This window comes from Suillus subalutaceus (genome assembly GCF_016647625.1).
Source record: "Suillus subalutaceus strain FC151 chromosome Unknown DFJ58scaffold_117, whole genome shotgun sequence".
Taxonomy (NCBI): Eukaryota; Fungi; Basidiomycota; class Agaricomycetes; order Boletales; family Suillaceae; genus Suillus; species Suillus subalutaceus.
The window spans coordinates 79,256-97,157 of record NW_024540366.1 but is presented as its reverse complement, the minus strand read 5'-3'; the positions used below and the strand labels follow the sequence as shown (position 1 = coordinate 97,157).

General features: G+C 47.1%; 5 protein-coding genes across 5 annotated transcripts; 2 read left to right on the top strand and 3 right to left on the bottom strand.

The window, feature by feature from the left end:
- Positions 1–570: 570 nt before the first annotated feature.
- DFJ58DRAFT_806427 (uncharacterized protein) lies at positions 571–2,555 on the bottom strand. The gene is made up of 6 exons (XM_041391175.1): positions 2,468–2,555; positions 2,110–2,412; positions 1,919–2,057; positions 1,687–1,866; positions 1,258–1,637; positions 571–1,223 (listed from the first exon to the last, which is right to left on the bottom strand). Exons 1-6 carry the CDS (start codon positions 2,480–2,482, stop codon positions 975–977), a joined length of 1,266 nt encoding a protein of 421 aa, XP_041239883.1. The 5' UTR covers positions 2,483–2,555; the 3' UTR covers positions 571–974.
- Positions 2,556–3,740: 1,185 nt separating this feature from the next.
- On the bottom strand, positions 3,741–5,774 carry DFJ58DRAFT_806425 (uncharacterized protein). The gene is made up of 7 exons (XM_041391174.1): positions 5,167–5,774; positions 5,034–5,110; positions 4,642–4,989; positions 4,426–4,586; positions 4,232–4,397; positions 4,104–4,184; positions 3,741–4,049 (listed from the first exon to the last, which is right to left on the bottom strand). Exons 1-7 carry the CDS (start codon positions 5,741–5,743, stop codon positions 3,903–3,905), a joined length of 1,557 nt encoding a protein of 518 aa, XP_041239882.1. The 5' UTR covers positions 5,744–5,774; the 3' UTR covers positions 3,741–3,902.
- A 514-nt stretch (positions 5,775–6,288) lies between these two features.
- DFJ58DRAFT_56735 (uncharacterized protein) lies at positions 6,289–8,596 on the bottom strand. The gene is made up of 8 exons (XM_041380811.1): positions 7,945–8,596; positions 7,817–7,896; positions 7,280–7,765; positions 7,028–7,231; positions 6,828–6,980; positions 6,687–6,779; positions 6,590–6,638; positions 6,289–6,536 (listed from the first exon to the last, which is right to left on the bottom strand). The coding sequence occupies exons 1-8, from the start codon at positions 8,459–8,461 to the stop codon at positions 6,427–6,429; spliced, it is 1,692 nt and encodes a 563-aa protein (XP_041239881.1). The 5' UTR covers positions 8,462–8,596; the 3' UTR covers positions 6,289–6,426.
- Positions 8,597–13,345: 4,749 nt separating this feature from the next.
- On the top strand, positions 13,346–14,703 carry DFJ58DRAFT_56584 (uncharacterized protein). Its single transcript, XM_041380809.1, has 7 exons — positions 13,346–13,420; positions 13,488–13,560; positions 13,731–14,049; positions 14,106–14,268; positions 14,323–14,412; positions 14,467–14,567; positions 14,627–14,703. Exons 2-6 carry the CDS (start codon positions 13,502–13,504, stop codon positions 14,472–14,474), a joined length of 639 nt encoding a protein of 212 aa, XP_041239880.1. The 5' UTR covers positions 13,346–13,420; positions 13,488–13,501; the 3' UTR covers positions 14,475–14,567; positions 14,627–14,703.
- A 605-nt stretch (positions 14,704–15,308) lies between these two features.
- Positions 15,309–17,749, top strand: DFJ58DRAFT_56642 (uncharacterized protein). The gene is made up of 8 exons (XM_041380810.1): positions 15,309–15,436; positions 15,499–16,133; positions 16,193–16,275; positions 16,325–16,848; positions 16,904–17,156; positions 17,209–17,334; positions 17,386–17,478; positions 17,537–17,749. The coding sequence occupies exons 2-8, from the start codon at positions 15,632–15,634 to the stop codon at positions 17,711–17,713; spliced, it is 1,758 nt and encodes a 585-aa protein (XP_041239879.1). The 5' UTR covers positions 15,309–15,436; positions 15,499–15,631; the 3' UTR covers positions 17,714–17,749.
- Positions 17,750–17,902: the final 153 nt, after the last annotated feature.

Below are 17,902 nucleotides of genomic sequence, written 5' to 3'. Positions count from 1 at the left end.
TTAGCGAAGAGCGCTGCTGGTTGTCAACTTTCTGGTCATCTTGTTTGATCTCAGGCTGTTTTACAGCGGATGGATATTTGATTTTTGTCGGACAAATTACGGTATAGGGACGTATGATTCTGAATCTGATGCTAATATTGCGCCACTTCCACACGCAGCGCCACTGCAGTTAGGACCAGGTATACTCTGATAAAATATTGGTTATAAATGCGACTTCTTTCTAGGGCGCAGCTCTATCCTGGTATCGATTGCTGTGGTCATCCAGTGACAGGACAGTAACATGTTCAAATATACTTACTCTCAAATATCTAATATTATAGCTTGTACAATTGTTACAGTGGTGGCCATCATCCTGACAAGTTACGTAAACTCGGGATCCTAGCATGCATCATTAAAATACCAAAACGTCGAGTGATCTCGCTGAGCTTGTAAGGATACCTGCCAGTACTTACTGGCACATAACGTGGATATTGACCATGTTCAATAACGACTCGAATTGACTGAGTCCTGAGGACAAATGTTCATACCAAGTTGGCCGTATCGTGCGGGTGGAATGATAGAACAACCACCTGGACACCTCTTGGTAAAATTGCGTTTATAAACAGGGACAACTTGTACACTACATTTAAGACAAATAGGACTCCGCAAATATACAAGAGCATCAATATTGTATCCCCAGTGCCCGCTACCTCACGACATCACCGACATGAATAGCGGTTTTATTAACGCATCATTCCATGACACTGCAAAGTAATGGCATATGAACAAAAAGAAAAGAAAAGGCGAGCTGACATAACAACACTGTCGACAACAAAAATCCCAGAGACGCTTAGAAAGTAGCAATGCATATGGACGGATTGAAATTTTTCCTTGAGATCAAACATTAAGGTGAATGTGATGTGTGGATCTAGAACCTCCCAAATGGAGCGTGAATTGATCCACCGACATGCGTTCTGTGAGTTGTGGCTCATGAATCATTCATCATCCCTTGGGAGAAGGAGCTTCTTGTCCGGGCGCTCATACGGGGTCCGAGGTGAAGAACGCCACTTTGGATTGTAGGGTTCATCGGCAGCAGGGACGATCTGGTCAAGTGTTTCAAAGCGACCCTCTGACTCCGAACAATCAAGAGGTGCGATGAGTACTTTGCGACCAATCTTTGCACGCCTTCTGTGTTTTGGATCATCAGTGATGGCGGATTTCACCTTCCGCTGCTGCTCTCTAAACTTGAGCAGTGGCAGAACATCTGAACGAGCGAACTTCTCCCGGCGATGTCATCACCGACCAAACAAACTGCATCACGGCCAGCTCGGGAGTAGTGTAAACTGGACGCCCAGGGGAAGGCAGGCGAGGTATAACGTAGGATAAGGCGTTACGGGCTCTAGAGCCAAGCGGGGTGTGGGGTGCTATCATTCCTGATCCAAAGGTCTTCGCCAATTCAGCCCAGTGAGATGTCTGAGCCTCGACTGCTAGTTGGTCGTGATCCTTGTAAAATCGAACAGCGGAGATATTCAGGAAGCGAACGCCTTCGGGAGTGATGAGGATATCGTGAGGGACAAGAGAACCCAATAGAATTCCGTGTCTCTGGATATCAGCTACTGCTGCGAAAACAGCAGCACGGTCGGTAGGACACACACGACCTGCATGATATGAGCACGAACAACCGTATCGCGTATAATCTCAGCTTACGTCCAATAATTGGCTCACACATGACACCGATGACCATTCCACTTTTGTAGACATGGGCGAGTAGCTTGAAGGTGTAATGGCTAACACCAGCCTCATTCATAAGCTTGTGTCCAAGGCTCTCCGCAGCAACAAATTTTGACCAAACTGCGTGTACGCCTATAAAAAGGTCGACTTCCGTTCCTGTAGGAGGAGATATGAGAATCATGGTCAAGGGGGCATTACACGACGTGACCTTCGTGTATCCCCTCCCATAACGCGCAGTCCACGATACGAGTAACTTCTATATCATCCAAATTTACTTTCTTCGTCCAAACCGGGCATTTCAAACGAACAAACTCCTTCCTAGTGTAAATCAGGCTGTATGTATTGTCCTTGGTGATCGTTTGTGAATAATGAATAGAGGATGATTTCAGTTACTCTCACCTTTTGTCTTACAAGATGTGCCCAATTGTTCTCTGTGCCGAACTTCAGGTTATCGAGCATCGTCTGCAGCACTTCTTGTAGGTAATAAAAGGCCTCTCTGTCAGATGAGAAGTTTCGAGACGACCAGGTTTCGGAATAGTCGACGCCAGGACGGCGGTATGGTTCTGCTTGAATAGATAGGACTTCGCCATTCTTCCACAGGTGATAGAAGCGCCCTTGGTCATGTTCGGTATAGCCGCCTATACGGAAAGTGAGATTTTTGAAATCGGTTGTCCGTCTGAGTTTGTGGATGGTGAGATCCTTCTACAGGCATGAGTCAGTTCTGCAAAAATTGTGGCGTGCTAGGTGCTGGACCCACACTTGCGTACTCCATGGCCGCTGACTTTGAGAGATCGAAACACGTTCTTTCTTGCTGTGCTTCATCGATATGATGGTCAATACTAGAGTTTCCCAGAATGGGTGATAGGTGAAGCACGTGGCAGTACTTATTACGTTCGGGGGACGATCTTCTTAGTTCTATACTTTCAGGTGAGATCGGGACAGTCCTACTGAGATGATTTCGCTTCAACCGTCTGTGGTCGACTTTGCTCATGAAGTCGGTCTATCCTATTGAATTGGCGTAATCCAGCACAACCTGTATATAAGCCAGAATTATGGTAGTTAAATGTCTTATTTTCCCTATCCTTGGAATCCTGACGAGGACTCATGATTCAGCCGACGCCACCGAAGCCTGTTGTTGAGCTTCACTGCCCTGGTGAGTCCTAGATATTACTGTTTTACATCTTCCCCCGAACAGATAATTATCTCAATTCGTCGTTGCTCCGCCAACATGGTCTCTGCTTTAAAGTGCGCAGTGAGTCGACAGTACACTCCATTACTCCTCGCAAAAATATTAACGATGTGTATCTCTCAAGCCTATTTCTGTGCAGTCCACGAGGTACGATTCTACGTACTCGAGCCTTGCTCTAGGGGTATGAGTGGACGACCTTGTCCATCTCCTCGAGTATCGGAGGATGCCAAATCTAGCTTGCCTTGCTCCAAATGTCCTCGCCGCTGAGTACGTCTTCCCTGGTCGTCTTGTACTTCTGATGTTTATTTCTTATTCACGCAGTCACCTTCTGCAAGGGGGGCACCATCGCAGCTGACAATTAGTACCAGGCACAGACTTCTCTGGCGAGGATGATCTACCCTCGATTCCGCACCATGGCCGACATCTCAAACTCGTCATACGATGCCACCGGGAACACGCCACTCGTCATATATGTGACGGTCTAATTTATCTCATTTATTCTTACTCTATTTCAGGCTCCTAATCTCGCTAGCGTTGTCTAACAGTCTGTGTAGCATACTACCCAAGTCTCAGCCCTGATCAGTGAGTACGAATTCTTGATAACTTAATGCACGTTGACATATGACCTTTGACAAGACATCCACGAGTGATCCCATCATTCTCATACGGCCTTAGACCTCAAACTACTTGCCTGGATAATCTGCCGCAGCCCTCAATCCCTCTACTTTAAGACCTATCTAACTAATGCTATACGCACCATCTGCAGTGCATACATCATATTTTACCTACTCGTCCATCAATCATTAATAAGACCCCCTTCTGTATTTTCACCCAAGATCCTTGTTCTGTCACTCAGCAGCCGGACTAATCCTGCACGGACCGGCAAACCTTGTTGTAAGACTAGCCCAGGCGAGATGCACACGCTCTGGTTTCGCTCAAACTTGCATAGAAGTAAGGATATCGGTAAACTGAATTTATATCCAGAAATCAGTATATGATTCCGTTATCTCCGCCTACTCATCACGAAACAGCCCTCATAACCGTTGGCACCGGGGAGACTGAGCGTGTCTCGCCAGCGCCCAGTGAGGCTCCCGTTGATGCTACCAACCAGATAGCCCCGGTAAAGCCATTGTCCTCGATCGCCTTCGACCTAATAAAAGGAGGAATTCATGCATGACACATTATATGAATTCAGTAGACGTACATATTCCTTCAAAAAACTAACAAACCCGTCGCAAGGTCGTACCCTACCAATGACATTGAATTGACCCCAAGCAGAATGACCCTGGGCAAAAAATGAGAACAGTTTAAGATAAGTAAATCATTAATGACCTCTCCTACGACAATAATATCTTGAACCTCGGGGCACTTGAAGCCCTCGGCTTCCTCGCCACAAGCCGACGGCTGGCTGTAAGAAAGTGGAGCCATTTTCCCAGGCTCGTGTACCTCCGCACCGCCTGCGTGCTCGTGAATGCGGATGCCAGACGGAAAAAAACGCCTTGAGCGGATCACCCGAGCTCAGCGACGGTGATTTTACGCCGTCGGCAATGCCATCAGCGCCCCTTGATACAATTAAGTGATACTCTCGTAACTTCCATGTTTGACGATGCTGCGCAACCATACAATTATGAAGGATTGAAGGGGAGCGTCCAGACAGAAGCGCAGCATAGGTAGTGAATTCTGTGTACTAAGGGGAGCTTGTTTAATGGAGGGTTTCAGGCTCGCGCTATGAATTAACCTACCGTAAAGACACCTTCCCACACACCTTGTATACTGCCGACTTTATATGCACCCGAGAATTGATTGGCGAGAGGATTTTCAGCGAGATTCATGCACCTCTGCCAATCAGCTTCCCACTCAAGACTCTGATTCAGAGAGAATGGAAAACTGTTCGGTGTATGTGGTCCTTTGTAGACAACCCTTGCTGGACCTAAAAGGGGACCCACCAAGCTGAGGTAAGAGAGGATTGCAGGAATAGCCATAGTCGGTGGAGTCAGTTGATATGAATTAGAATAGTGATTTATGCACGTAGGCTCAAGCAGACAGGACCTGGGGACAAAGTCCTCCCATGGGGCGTGACATATATTATACTTGGATTATCAGCAGATGCATGAAGGTAGAAATAAGGACATACCTTGTTGGCTGCTAAAGCAGTCGGTTTCAAAACGGTTGCAAAAGTCCGATAGTTCCTTTCGGTACGCTGGAAACGGTCTGTGAAACGAGGGTTATACTGCAGTACAGGAGTGGAGATGACCCATACGACGCACCGGGTCTGAGAAACAACCAAAACAACCACATTGCCAGAGAATTGTGCTCATTATTGAGCGGCCACACATCTTCCAAGAGGGTCTTCGAGGCGAGCGATGCACCCTCGTCATCGAACCAATACTCCATCAACCATCGCTCTATTCCTGCGTACTCCCTCAGTTGCTTGACATTCTTTCCGTCATTTTCAAGCATCATTAGGTAGGCAAGCCAAAGCAACTCGCTAATGATCGGCGAATTCGACATAGTATCTGGTGCGCGTATTTGGGAATCCGTCCGCGCCCGTATCCGCTTCAGGCAAACAAATCGTTTGCGCAACTCCTTCGATAAGATATCAGGTGTGGCGACCTGCGGGCCCAGACGGCGAACGGCGGCACTAAGATCGAATTTATACTCAAATATGCGCGCGCAAAGATGTAGATTTGTCTCGAATGATAGAGCACGGTATACGCTCCTGCAGCTTAGAAGTAGAGGGAGCAGATCGGGAGGTCCTACATCTGTCGTGGTTGCTGCGAAGAAAGCAATATTCTCCATCACTTCCTGAGGGAGCCAATCGAACGCGACGGCTTGAGTAGACATGATGTTGGTCGTGGTAGTGCAGTGAGTGAAGATTGCTTAAGAAATACTGTGTACCAATAATACTAGTACTGTCCCGCGGCCGGGCCGCCGTCGGACTATCATACTCACCAGTCCTTGCCTTGGCAGGTGAAGTGAACCCAAGAACTCGGCATGTATTCATACTAATAGGTATTATACACATGCAAATCGAGTCACATTGGCAGGGTAGTCGCAAAACTTTTTACTGCTTGCCGTTTCAATAGCGTTTAACGCAACAGCAATATTGTTGCATTATTAAAATAATTTAACTACATAGGTAGACGGGGAATATTTATACCCCAATACTGAGTAATAACATTTGTGTCAAATCCGCGAAGTGTGGTGCCAAAGGCATGCCGGTCCAAATATGCAAAAGACATGCAAAATAGAGTTGCATAGAGAAACCGTCAGGTCTATTTAGATGTATGTGTGAATGTATAGGAAAATCGGCAATTTTTTTTATTCGCTTGAATTGAGGAGGGGCTGATTACCATAGGAAACGCATTTCCATGGTTTTTAAAAAGATAGCGTCATCATTCTCTGCATAAGAAGCACCGAAGCGCCAAATAGTGAGGGTAGAGGACAAGTGTTGAGGCTGCTGGAAGACATTTTGCAACTCTGGACCATTTCCGGGCCAAAGATAGTAGGTTATATCAATGTGACAGCTATTCCCATGACATATCTTTGCACAAACTGAATATTGACTCCCATTCAGGGGGACGAACGCCGCCAGACATACATCTCCAGCGACCCACAAAGTTGCGAGAGGAGATAACTAACGCAATCTTGTCAGCGTACACAACAGTTATTTGCATCGAATTAACGCACTGTAGCCTCTGAATAACGCTCGTCCAAGCTCAACCATCTGAGGGTCCAGCTACATACCGATTGAGCGTGGAAAAGATAGCAGAATAGCGTTCCTTACTGGTTCACGGAGCAGAACGATTAAACCATCCGAGGGTCGTATCCGTCCTATGTAACGGTAGCCACCCCAAGCAGCTGCGTAGCGATCCTCCGTCTGTTGAAAAAATTAGATATGGGACAGGAAGGTTTCTATGGCACATACCACTCCTGTGATGATGACATCAAAAGCACCATGCACACTTGGCTTCGAATTGCCAGTAGTGCCTCCAACAAAGCCAATTTCGACATGCTCTTGCCTCGGCGGAGAATAATAAGACTTGAACGACGCGTTTTCTCCAGTAAATTCAATCCCTGCCTGTTGAAAATATCAACCTTTGCTCTGGAACTAATGACAAGACTAACCTCAGTCTCGTGCCACCGACAACCGATTGGCAAAAAAGCATTTTCAAACGCGCCTTCATTGCCTCTCAAGGGGAGAGGAATTGATGGAGAGTAACAGTAAAGCTCTCTGAATGTAACATAAAGAGGGAATCTGCCAAACGTTGGAAAAGGTAACGGAGCAGAGGAAGATGACAGCATATCCTTGTAGATATTATAATATGGGGCCTATTTATATCAGCCCACGTGAGGGATGAACAGGTGCAAAAACTCAACGATGAAAGACCCCTGCCAGCGACCGGAAATTGTGCCAGGGATATACTGTCCAGGTAAGGAAGAAGGAGAGCGATAGAGGGGATCACGAATGCAACGCGTCCAATCTGGATCATGACGCCGGCTCTTACGCAGAGTGTCGAAGCGGTTGCCGTATATCGTGTCCGGAAAGTGAGTCTTGCAACGAGTATTGAAGTATACTATGTCCTCTTTTGTAGGCCCTGAAATACCGTTTGCGACAGCTTCTGCTTGAGTCTCTGGTAGGTGTGGAGGGATCATAAGAGGGCGTGTCTCCAAACGAGAGAAGTGAACGAGAATAGCGTATGGAGCAAGCGGTGGAAGGTTGAACGGTATTGGTCGCCCAAAGTAGCATATGGTAGTTGAAACTGGACGAATGGGAAAATATTCCCCGTGAGCAGATGTAGCAACAGTCTTAGGAGAATTTTTTGAAGGACAGAGATCGTACTCCAGCCCAGAGAAACATGGATACTAGGAAATGCGTTGTGAGAGCATAGCAAGCATAATCAATAGAGAACGAACTCGAAACCCAGCAAAGGAGTATGGTGATAGCAGTTGCACGAACTCTCTCCTGAGTTCATCGGTTTCATCACGTATAGACTCTGCAGAGGCGTGATAATCACGGATGCAGGTAAATGAAAACGGCTAACCTGAACAGGACATCAACCAGAAGATGGAAACGGCCAAGACATTGACCTCATTCTCTGTGGGCCAGCCGTTATTGGTCTCTGCACCCACCATTAAGCGTTCCCTAAGGAAGCGCGTTATGAAAACAGGAAGCTGAGCCCAAAGCAACTGGTCCCAGTTCCGACCATCATCCTCCAGCATCATAATATAAATGGTGGAGAGGGACTCCAGAATGTCAGGATCAGTAACATCGCCTCGCCGAATGCACTGGAGTGCTCGAAAACGTTTCCTCAGTTCATGTTCTATGTTGTCGACTGTGAGCTGACCGCCCGGAAAATCCCGCCAAGGAGAAAATCTATCCTTGAATAACATCAGGTACAGATATGAGTTTGATTCAGGTGAAAGGGCATTGTTAGACATGCGGCACGTTAATCGTAGGGAACGCAAGACACTTGGAGGGCCTTGGCGATGCTGGTGAGCTGCGATTATAACAATTTGTTCTAAAAGCTCAGCAGGAGTCGTGATAAGAGAAGCAAGCATGCTCGAGGAGGGACGAAGCTCGAGGAATGACTTTGCTTTTCAGTGAAACGGCGACTTGCGAATCATTGCTTGGAAGGGTATAGATTGGCATGGGATTCTCACGTGAACAAGATCGTAAGCCCGCTCCGTGAAGAAGCTATAGTACGGTCGCGGATATCATTGGAAAGCGAAAGTAAACCGCTCATTTAAAAGACTCAAACAACTCACCGGTGATATCCGGAATGTAATCGCATATTACCTAAACAGGAAAAACGAATCTCAGATCAAACCTTCGACATCTGAATAAACCCTACTGGTGATGAAGAACGTACACAGGTTACACCACACAAAAAGAGATCACGGTATGCGCAGCATGCTTATTCATGTCATGGGGTGGACATCCTGGCGAGGCGCGCTACTAGTAGTAAGCGCCATCGTCTCGGGTACTTCATCCGATAAAATAGTATCAGTTATTAGGCTGAAAACCTTTTGACTAGAGTGGACTTACTAATGTCTCCATACGGTAGGAACAAATTTTCTGTCGGTGAATATCGCGGACTCCGTACCCTTTCCAACCCTACGGTATCAGAGATAGAAAGAGGCCGCTCTCTGTTATGTCCAACAAGATGTCGTCAAATCTCTTTCGACTGATGTCTGATCTATGGCCAAGATAGCTCCTACAGGACTTGCCAATAAGTAACATGGCAAGCGAAAGACAAGCACGTGGAATGATCGAAAGGCGACGACTTGGAAAGGCGGAAATATGAGCATACGAGCATGGCACATTGGTAAGCGTAATTGCTCAAGCGGCGGAACAAACAGCTTACCTCACGCCTTTTCGGACCCATAACAGTGGCGCCGTGCCCAAATAACGTGGCGTTTTGCGTCCAAATCAGTAGAAACCATTTTGTCTGTACCTCAGGCCTGGAATATCCCTTGTGCGAAGGGTAGCCCAAGTTCCGAAGGATCTCGAATCTGTAGAATCCTGGAAGCACCTGTCAAGCCGTTGTTGCACTATGCTTAGTGAACATGGGTTCCCCCCATGGGGGTTTAGTACTTAGTGGACAGGACCTTCGCTTCCATCAAATTGAGCTCCGCGCACCTTGTGTGGTGAAGATGTAATTTACACACACATCGTCTCAGTGACAGAGTGAGCTCTTAGTACAATGTGCGATAATACACGGTAATACACACTACTTTTGGTGCAGGCGGCCGTTTGAAGTTCTCGATTTCCAGAACCGCATTTGGAGATAAGCTATAGGTAGCAAAAGGAACAAGTTACTTGGGTGATTGACCTCACGCTGTAATTGAAACGTTAGAGCGCGTTTTAGTCGGCGCACGAACTTTAATTACGCGATGTCGATTCTAGCCTAGGCCTTCAGGTCACAGGAAGTTGCATATAAGTATATCAGGCCTTTTAATTCAGCCCAATTAGTTTGAAGTTTTTTTGAGGCCCTCAGGCCTCAGGTATTATTAACTCATGGAATAAGTATAATGCGTTCGACAAGCCGTCCTCCAACAAGGCTAAAAGCCCTCTAATCACGGGGCTGACATGTCCCGTGACTCGGTTCGAAGACGCGTCTTAGTTGTATATGCATGGGACCATCTGTATGACTTACTATGTGCAATGTTAATCTTCTATAGCTAGCTACGCCGCGGCTGATCACTAATTGCATAGAATATCCTGTTCTTTGATCGGTCATCGTTCCGCAACTTCTGGGCACCTCCTTGTGCTCTCTTACACTAGTAAGTCAGGCCCCAATTGTTATCTGGTTTTCCACACCCCATCACTTCCCCAGCTCCATGCAACAAATGCATTCTCTACCGCATTCTGAACGTCTTCCTGTCAGTGCCCCTGCAGAAGTGCAAGTACTATGATACTACCAGCCAGTAAAGGTTGCGGAACCCAACTGGGCGTATGATACTGCATCGATATATATTCCACATTAAGTGCATGGACACCGGTGGAGTTCTCATCGATGTATTCTGCGACCATTGCTTAAAGAAACATCGCATTCATACGCACTGCTCTCACGTCATATGAAGCAAAACTCGCAAGAGTAATATCTTGTCCTGAAGGTGAGATACGCTATCATTCCCACAAACTTGAAAGCATCGACACTTGCGCCAGGACTTCTTGATGCCTATACATGGTCACCGCCAAACAATATCTCCAGCTGAAGGGTCCATCGTTACTGGAGTTTTATCTCACGAAGAAGTTGCACATAAGACTATGGTGATGCCCGGAATCCATCCAGACCTGGCTGGATATGATTAACCCTTCCGTTCTTGCGACGCTTCATCAACACGCATTACTTATTGACGACGTTCACGACCGTGGCTGTGAGTCTGGCCGCCTTCCTTTTCTGTTCCTTGTTGAGATGTCACCTTTATATTCCATAACAGGGCCTTTCCCCTAGGACTATTTCGAGTATTCGTGACTACCAACATTGCAGGGTCACGACGCAAGGTTTTGGCCCAAGCCTTAGTGCAATTCTCGACTTTCCGACAGCGCACATGCAACATGCTTCCGCCGCAGTTCCGGATAAGAAGTTCTGGTCCGAGCAGGTTTGCGATAGCTGTCATCTGGTAATCGCGCGTCAAATGGCATGATCTCTTCATTGATACGCCAACCATACGTATCGCCAAATTCCGAGGTGATAACTTGGCGTTTCTGCGCCTTCATGTGCATGAAGCTCCCCGCACTGATAGGCTTAATACTACGCTTATTCGAGTAATTTATCTTATAGGTAAGGAGAAGCACCAATAGAAAACTGCGAATGCTGTCTACAGGATCTCCCAAGATCTAGAATGCAGAAGTACTCCTTAACGTGCGGTTTACGAAAGTGTTTATCGTATCAACACCCTGCGATTCTCATGTCAGATCCGATGACCTGCTGCTTTGTGCTTATATCAGCCTCTCATAACTCGCCAACTACAATATTGACCGTCCTTGCCACCCTTCACACGCTACCTGGTCTCATGAATATTGAATGAATAGACCCTTGCAAGCATGCAGACGTCAAAGCCCAATCATTCACACGACTCCCTGCAAAGGTCAGATAGTCATTGTATCCTTTCCAGGATTCAAGTGATGTAATCCCGACGCTAGTCCAGTTCAGACGATTTCGGAAATCCGCGCGACACCACTGGCACTTTACATCGCAATGACAGCTGGACCTTAGCCTTATATATCCGCTTATATACATTAGGCAGAACCCAAGACGACAAGAGTGGCCGTTCGACCAATGCTCGTCGAGCGTGAATCACAACAGATTGTGCCCGAATGCACGCAGGCGGCCTTGACGGCATCCACACGTTCCACACTACATTCAATTCTCATGTACTAGTTATAAGTACAGCAAATGTTATTTGACGGTCGTTAGGCAAGCACTCCAGAGTAACATGAGGTGGAGCAATACGTCGCGCTTAAAGGAACATGGGTTGGAGACATTAACCATATCCACGTTCATGAGGCGAGAACAAGGCAATTTTGCAGTATGATCGCGACGCCCACGGCCGGTGACCGCAGCTTTCAATTGCTACGGACGATCGTATAGAACGCCGAACCATTGTTAGTGAACACGCATCAAACTGCTTGCGAACCCTTGATCTCATAATAAATATAATGGCATTCGCACCATTGCACCATCAAAACCATTGGGAATCAGTGTGATCGAAGTGTGAGGATGTAATAAGCGTCAAGAACGGATACGAGTAGCGGAATGCATAGACATATAGCCCGACGGCCGCATCACACGAATACCCGAGGAACGACGGAAGCGCATAGCATGCGAGTCTTAGGCGAGAAATGTCGATATCAAAATGACGAAGGCCTCATCGCGCGGAAGACGGCCCTTCTGCAAGACCAGGACGAAGACCTATTTATTTCATTCGTAGGGGGTATGCATGTCGTGTTCTCACTCAGACTAGGTCTTGTGGGGCTAAGATATCGAGATCAAGCGAAGTTCCATAAAAGAATAATCAATTTCCGACTCAAGAACCGAGACGGATAGAGAATTCGGACAGTTAAGGGTCCTGTGTGGCATCGTCACTAACATTGTCAATTGATCTTGCCTGTTCTGGCATACGATATGAGTAACCGTCATTGCCTTGGCAAGTACTCACGGAAGAATCAACAGCATAATTGTCCAAGTCTAGGATGGCAGTTCAGCTGCTTTGCATATGGGGCAAGCTTTTCCGCCGTGCAATTATACTACCCATTGCATGAAATGAGTAAAGACTTCATAAGAGGAGTAATAATCACTTGCCTTTTGTCATTGGTTTCGTCACTCAGGCAAATTAATAGCGTCATATCGTCTTGAGATAGGCTTCAGCACCAAGGCAACTCGACCAGCTGGGCCAATCAGTCGCTAATAGGAGCTTGCGGGTCATATCATTGTGCAGCATATTTCACTAGTATCCACGTGCGATCGGGAATAATGCACGACAACAATGTCGTAGAATGGCCCAGGCTCCATGTCACTATGGAAAAGAAAAACCATTTGAAAAGCATAAATGAAAGTCACACAGTTGAACCAATGGGATTGATTCTCCGCGTGCATTTTGTCTATGCCAAAAATACGTCCATGCATTAATGCACGGGAAGCCAAGAGGCAAGGGTGTTTCTGATATGGCGAAAGGGTTTAGCTCTGTGAAATACAGGGGTATCGTATTCAACAAGTTGTCAATTGCATCACACACGATGGGAATACAAACAACACGTACAAATAATCAGCGCTTGCGCAGCACCACTGGTGAAAGTCGGGAGAGGTCAACAAGCTGCAACCTCATGCGGAAAATCACTTCGGGTTAACTGCTGGTCCGGGTATCGTCAGCTTCGCATTCGATAGATCACCAACGATAGCTTGTAGAGCCCGCAGGGTAAGCGTAACAACGCCGAGAGAATCGTTTAGTACGAGTACGAGTCATGCTATACGTTGGACTTGCCTGTTCGACGAGTGGGCCGGCCCTAAAGAGGTATCTCAAAGAAAATTTAAATTTTTCGATCTGATCAACTCAACCACCGCTCCATCCATCGCTGCAGTCTTTACGATCAAGATGTCTTTGAACTTGAACGCCCTTGAGCAACACCTAACTACCAGGTCTTACATCGAGGGGTGAGTTATTTTCCATGCTTCAACCTTTTTTCACGATGATCACTATGCTATGGTCCGTGTTTCCAAGAAGCGACTAGACACCGCTGCTCAGATATGCCGATAATTTTATACCTAGCCTTCTGATTCTTTGGCTCGTTATTTCATTAGATCTAGCTAAATCTCGACTCCAGGTACACGCCCTCTCAAGCAGACGTTCACGTTTACAACTTGCTCACGGCACCGGAGCCATCGAAGTACCCGCACTCTGCCAGATGGTACTCCCATATCAAATCTTATGCTGCGGAGCATGCAGCTTTGCCTGGCACAAGCACTGCTGGACAGGCTTTCGTTCAATCGGCATCGGCTCCTGCTGCCGCCGCTGATGAAGACGAAGTTGATCTCTTCGGTGACGACGACGAAGAAGATGACGCAGAGGCAGAGAGGCTCAAAGCAGAGCGTGTTGCCGCCTACAATGCGAAGAAAGCTAATAAACCCAAAGCAGCTGCAAAGGTCGGTCTCTTCGCTTGCTTGATATTGTAGTGCTTATAGTGACCGCCTCCAAATAGTCTGTTGTGACCTTGGAGGTTAAGCCTTGGGATGACGAAACCGACATGCAAGCACTCGAGGACTCTGTACGTTCCATTGAGCAGGAAGGTCTTGTTTGGGGTGCTAGCAAACTAGTCGCTGTCGGCTATGGCATCAAGAAGCTCCAAATCACCGTGGTTGTTGGTGAGTCATCATTCCTTATCGTATCGATGAAGGGATCATGACTTTTATGAACAGAGGACGAACTCGTTTCCTTGGATGATCTACAGGAGAAGCTCGCTGAATTTGATGACTACGTCCAGAGTTCCGACATTGCTGCCATGCAGAGTAAGCATCCTCCTGTATCTTTCACAGCGATTTGCATCTAACTTTCCCCCAAAGAACTGTAATAATACTGGGTATTGATGAGCGCGAGATTTTGTAAGCTGTGTTAAGAAGCATCATAATAGGAAATGAGAAAGTTTTGTACAATCATTGTTAATGTGCGTGACGAATGTGCTAGTGTTGTCTGGTAAGCAACAATTAAATGGACGCACATCAGATGCTCCTTGCAAGACGAAGTCCCAACTGTGTGATAAGTTGGCTTGATCGTTGCACAGTATTACCTTGCCACATGCACAAAACGCACATCAACAACATTGATTGTGAATTCCAAGTCATTTACATACAGAGGAGAAATAGTTGCTGCGCACAGTGCGCAGGCAACGCGCGGGTTCACATTTCGCTTCACCCACGCACAATTTTGTGAGTTGTTGTCGCGCTAGATTGGTCAGTGGACAAGGTTAACTTCAAGCGGATGGGGAATGCACAAAGCGGTGCGAAAACCTATGTTGCCTTTCTCGGCGCATCTTAGGAAATGCGTTTTGCCACCGCCCTTTCACCGTTATCATAATGCCAATGCTCCATCGGAGTAGTTCAATGCTCGGAACGCCTGTTGCCATCTGACAACGATTCTGAATCATTCATCTCCGTGCTTGGGGAAGTTGCTTTGGCAGCGACGCTCTCTATGAGGCTCTCTTGTCCTCGTGTCAGATGCTGGAAGCTCGAAGGATGTTTCAACAAAATACAATGGATCGACTGAGTACTGAGCAGTCATTTACTGCGACAGCAGAAGCTATCCGGCTTCTTGTTTTTCACCCAAATTTGAAGTGATGCTACACGTTCAACTTTGGCGGCCGTCCCTGATCCAGCAGTACTAGTTTGGGCGATGACCACTAGGACAGCAGTTGCGCAGTCAACGCCACATATATTGCCCCGTGCTGGATGTGGAAAATATTTGGCCAAGAATTACGGTGCGCTTCCGATAGCACTTGTTGTGAAGACGGATATATGAATTCGACCAGGCACACGGGTACGTAGCCACGATTACAATCAAGATCTGATCTGGAGAACGCATGTTTACCTCTCTTTCAGACGTTTCAATTTTCTCAATGAGAAAGTAAACCTCCGCTTAGTTCGCGCGGCGATCCCATTGCTCGAACGGCACTCCGCCACTCACCTGATTTTTAGTTTAAAAGGCGCTTGCAGTTATGATTCTACACAAAGTATGATGCTTCCTCACCTCGAATCAATCCCTGTCGATGTTCTATCCCAGATAGCTTTCTTCACTGTTGCTTCCGCACCATTCACCGGCCTCGGTGCTGTTCTTCAACTACTTTTATGTAGTCGCAATCTACATGACGCCCTCTCTCTGAAATCTTGCCCCCAGCTTTATGCGCGGGTGTTTCGTAGTAGATTTGATTTAGTCGCTCATCTCCGTCGCAGCAAACTAGCATCCCCTACGACTACGAACCTGGCATTGGAGTTACAGCGTCGATGTGCAGTACTTCGACGTATCCGGCATCGCCATGTTGCCGATCACATCCTTCCCGACCTCTGGATGATCTACCTAATGCTGTTGGAGAGCGATGGGATGAACGAATCTCAACTTCACTCTGCCGGCATCGCGCAATATATACGTATGCTGTTGAAACGCCAGCAAGGGGTTCTTCGTGACGACACGGCTCGCGCATTAGCTATATCTGTCGCATGTTTGGTTTGGTCTCACAGTGAGGCTATTGCGCACTTTTCTAGTATATAGACGTTCCTGATTTAATGCATCGTCCAGAGTTTATTACCGATATGCCGTCGGAGGAACGCAGTCAAACCCTTTCGGAACTAAGGCCTTTTGTCACAGGGTCGTCAAATAATGTGATGAAGTGATCGCGCCCACATTAAACCGACACTGACATCATTTTAGGTTCTTTCGTTCAATGTGAACAGCGGGATGAGACGATGCTCTTTATCATTTGACGGGTTCGATAACCGAGCACCAGAAATGATCCCCGGCGCTTGCGTTGAAAATAAGTACCGGGCACTCGACTCCTCCATCTACACTAGGGAATACACGTTAACCGCTCCCAGCCTTCTTTCTGCTTCAATTTTCCTAACTTTCGCACTGAAGGAGGCGATTGCTCTCCAAGTGCCTAAACATTTGCCGCAAACTCAAGTGGTCGCGCGCCCCACGGAACACGATGGACCTACTATAGAAGACTTCTTTGCCATCACAAGAAGAAGGACGCCCCTTGTCGCTGATTCGGGTCATCAAAACCCCTCCCGTGAACCCTTCGCGGATCGTACAGGAAGGAAGATGCGGGCATCAAGAAGTCTCGCTCATGATGAAGAGTTCTATCGTATTGCCCATCGCCTGGGCTTACCGGATGACACTTGGGAACTTCGGTCGTGCATTGGGTTACTAAGTGGAACTTGGGAAGGTACATACATGTGAGTGCTAGATGTCATTGATTAGTCCTAATCGATGATGGATTTCACAGGGTAGGCGATGGTCAATGGCTTCAAGCACTCGACTAAAACCTCCACAGACATCACCGACATCGTTCTGTCAATGTCCTTCCCAGAAATCGGATCCCACGGTTTCGCCAGATTTCGTGTCCAGACATCCTATCCAATGCCGGCTTGAGGAACACATCTGCTTCACACCATGCATGCCATTGGCCAGTGTTCCGCGGAATGGCGATTTCGGAGAGTCAGCGTTCAAACATTTATTCATGAATGATTGCGAAGGAGTCACTGTGCGTGTGGTTCTCACTGTGCTCCACTGTCGGTGACACGACTGTCATGCAGACAGCAAATGAATTTTCGGACGCCACAGGAACATCGAAACATCGATATGAACTTTTTCGCCCAACCGATACCTCCGAGAACTACAGGGACCCACGGCATGCCCTGGATGTCGTGATTACTGGCGAAGTGAGTATTTCGTTATCAAAGGGTTTTCAGATTGTTCACGCACTTGTTTAGACTCCACGCAGGTTGGAAGCCACCTGGGGTGCATTTATCTTCTTTGGAAGGATCCGCTTATCTGACGGACTTGTCACTCTGACGAGAAAACCAGTTAGTCCTCCTTGGCTCCACAGATTTTTCACATTGTCATGACGTATGGTTCGTGCAGAAATACTCGGGTGACGAAGGACGTGGGACATGGATCTTTGAAGGTTACATCCATAACAGACGTTCCTTTGTCGGACGTTGGAGGTCTTTTGGTGTGTCTGAACGTGAGAGCTTACGGGGCATTTTCAGCCTGACCAAGGTAGATGATCCGCCTTCCCATCTTTACTCTAGCCTGTAGGCGAGACTTTTTTACAAAATACATTGTAATTCTTATTTTGGAAGATAACACGGAAGTCCGCGCAAATTGTGGGAAGGGGGAAGGAGCGTGGACAGAACTTCCCGGCGCTGTAAGAGCTCTTGGAATTCCCGGACATTTGATGGTCCAGCAAAGCCGAAATAATTTTGACGCTAGTCTCCCTTAGTCGAA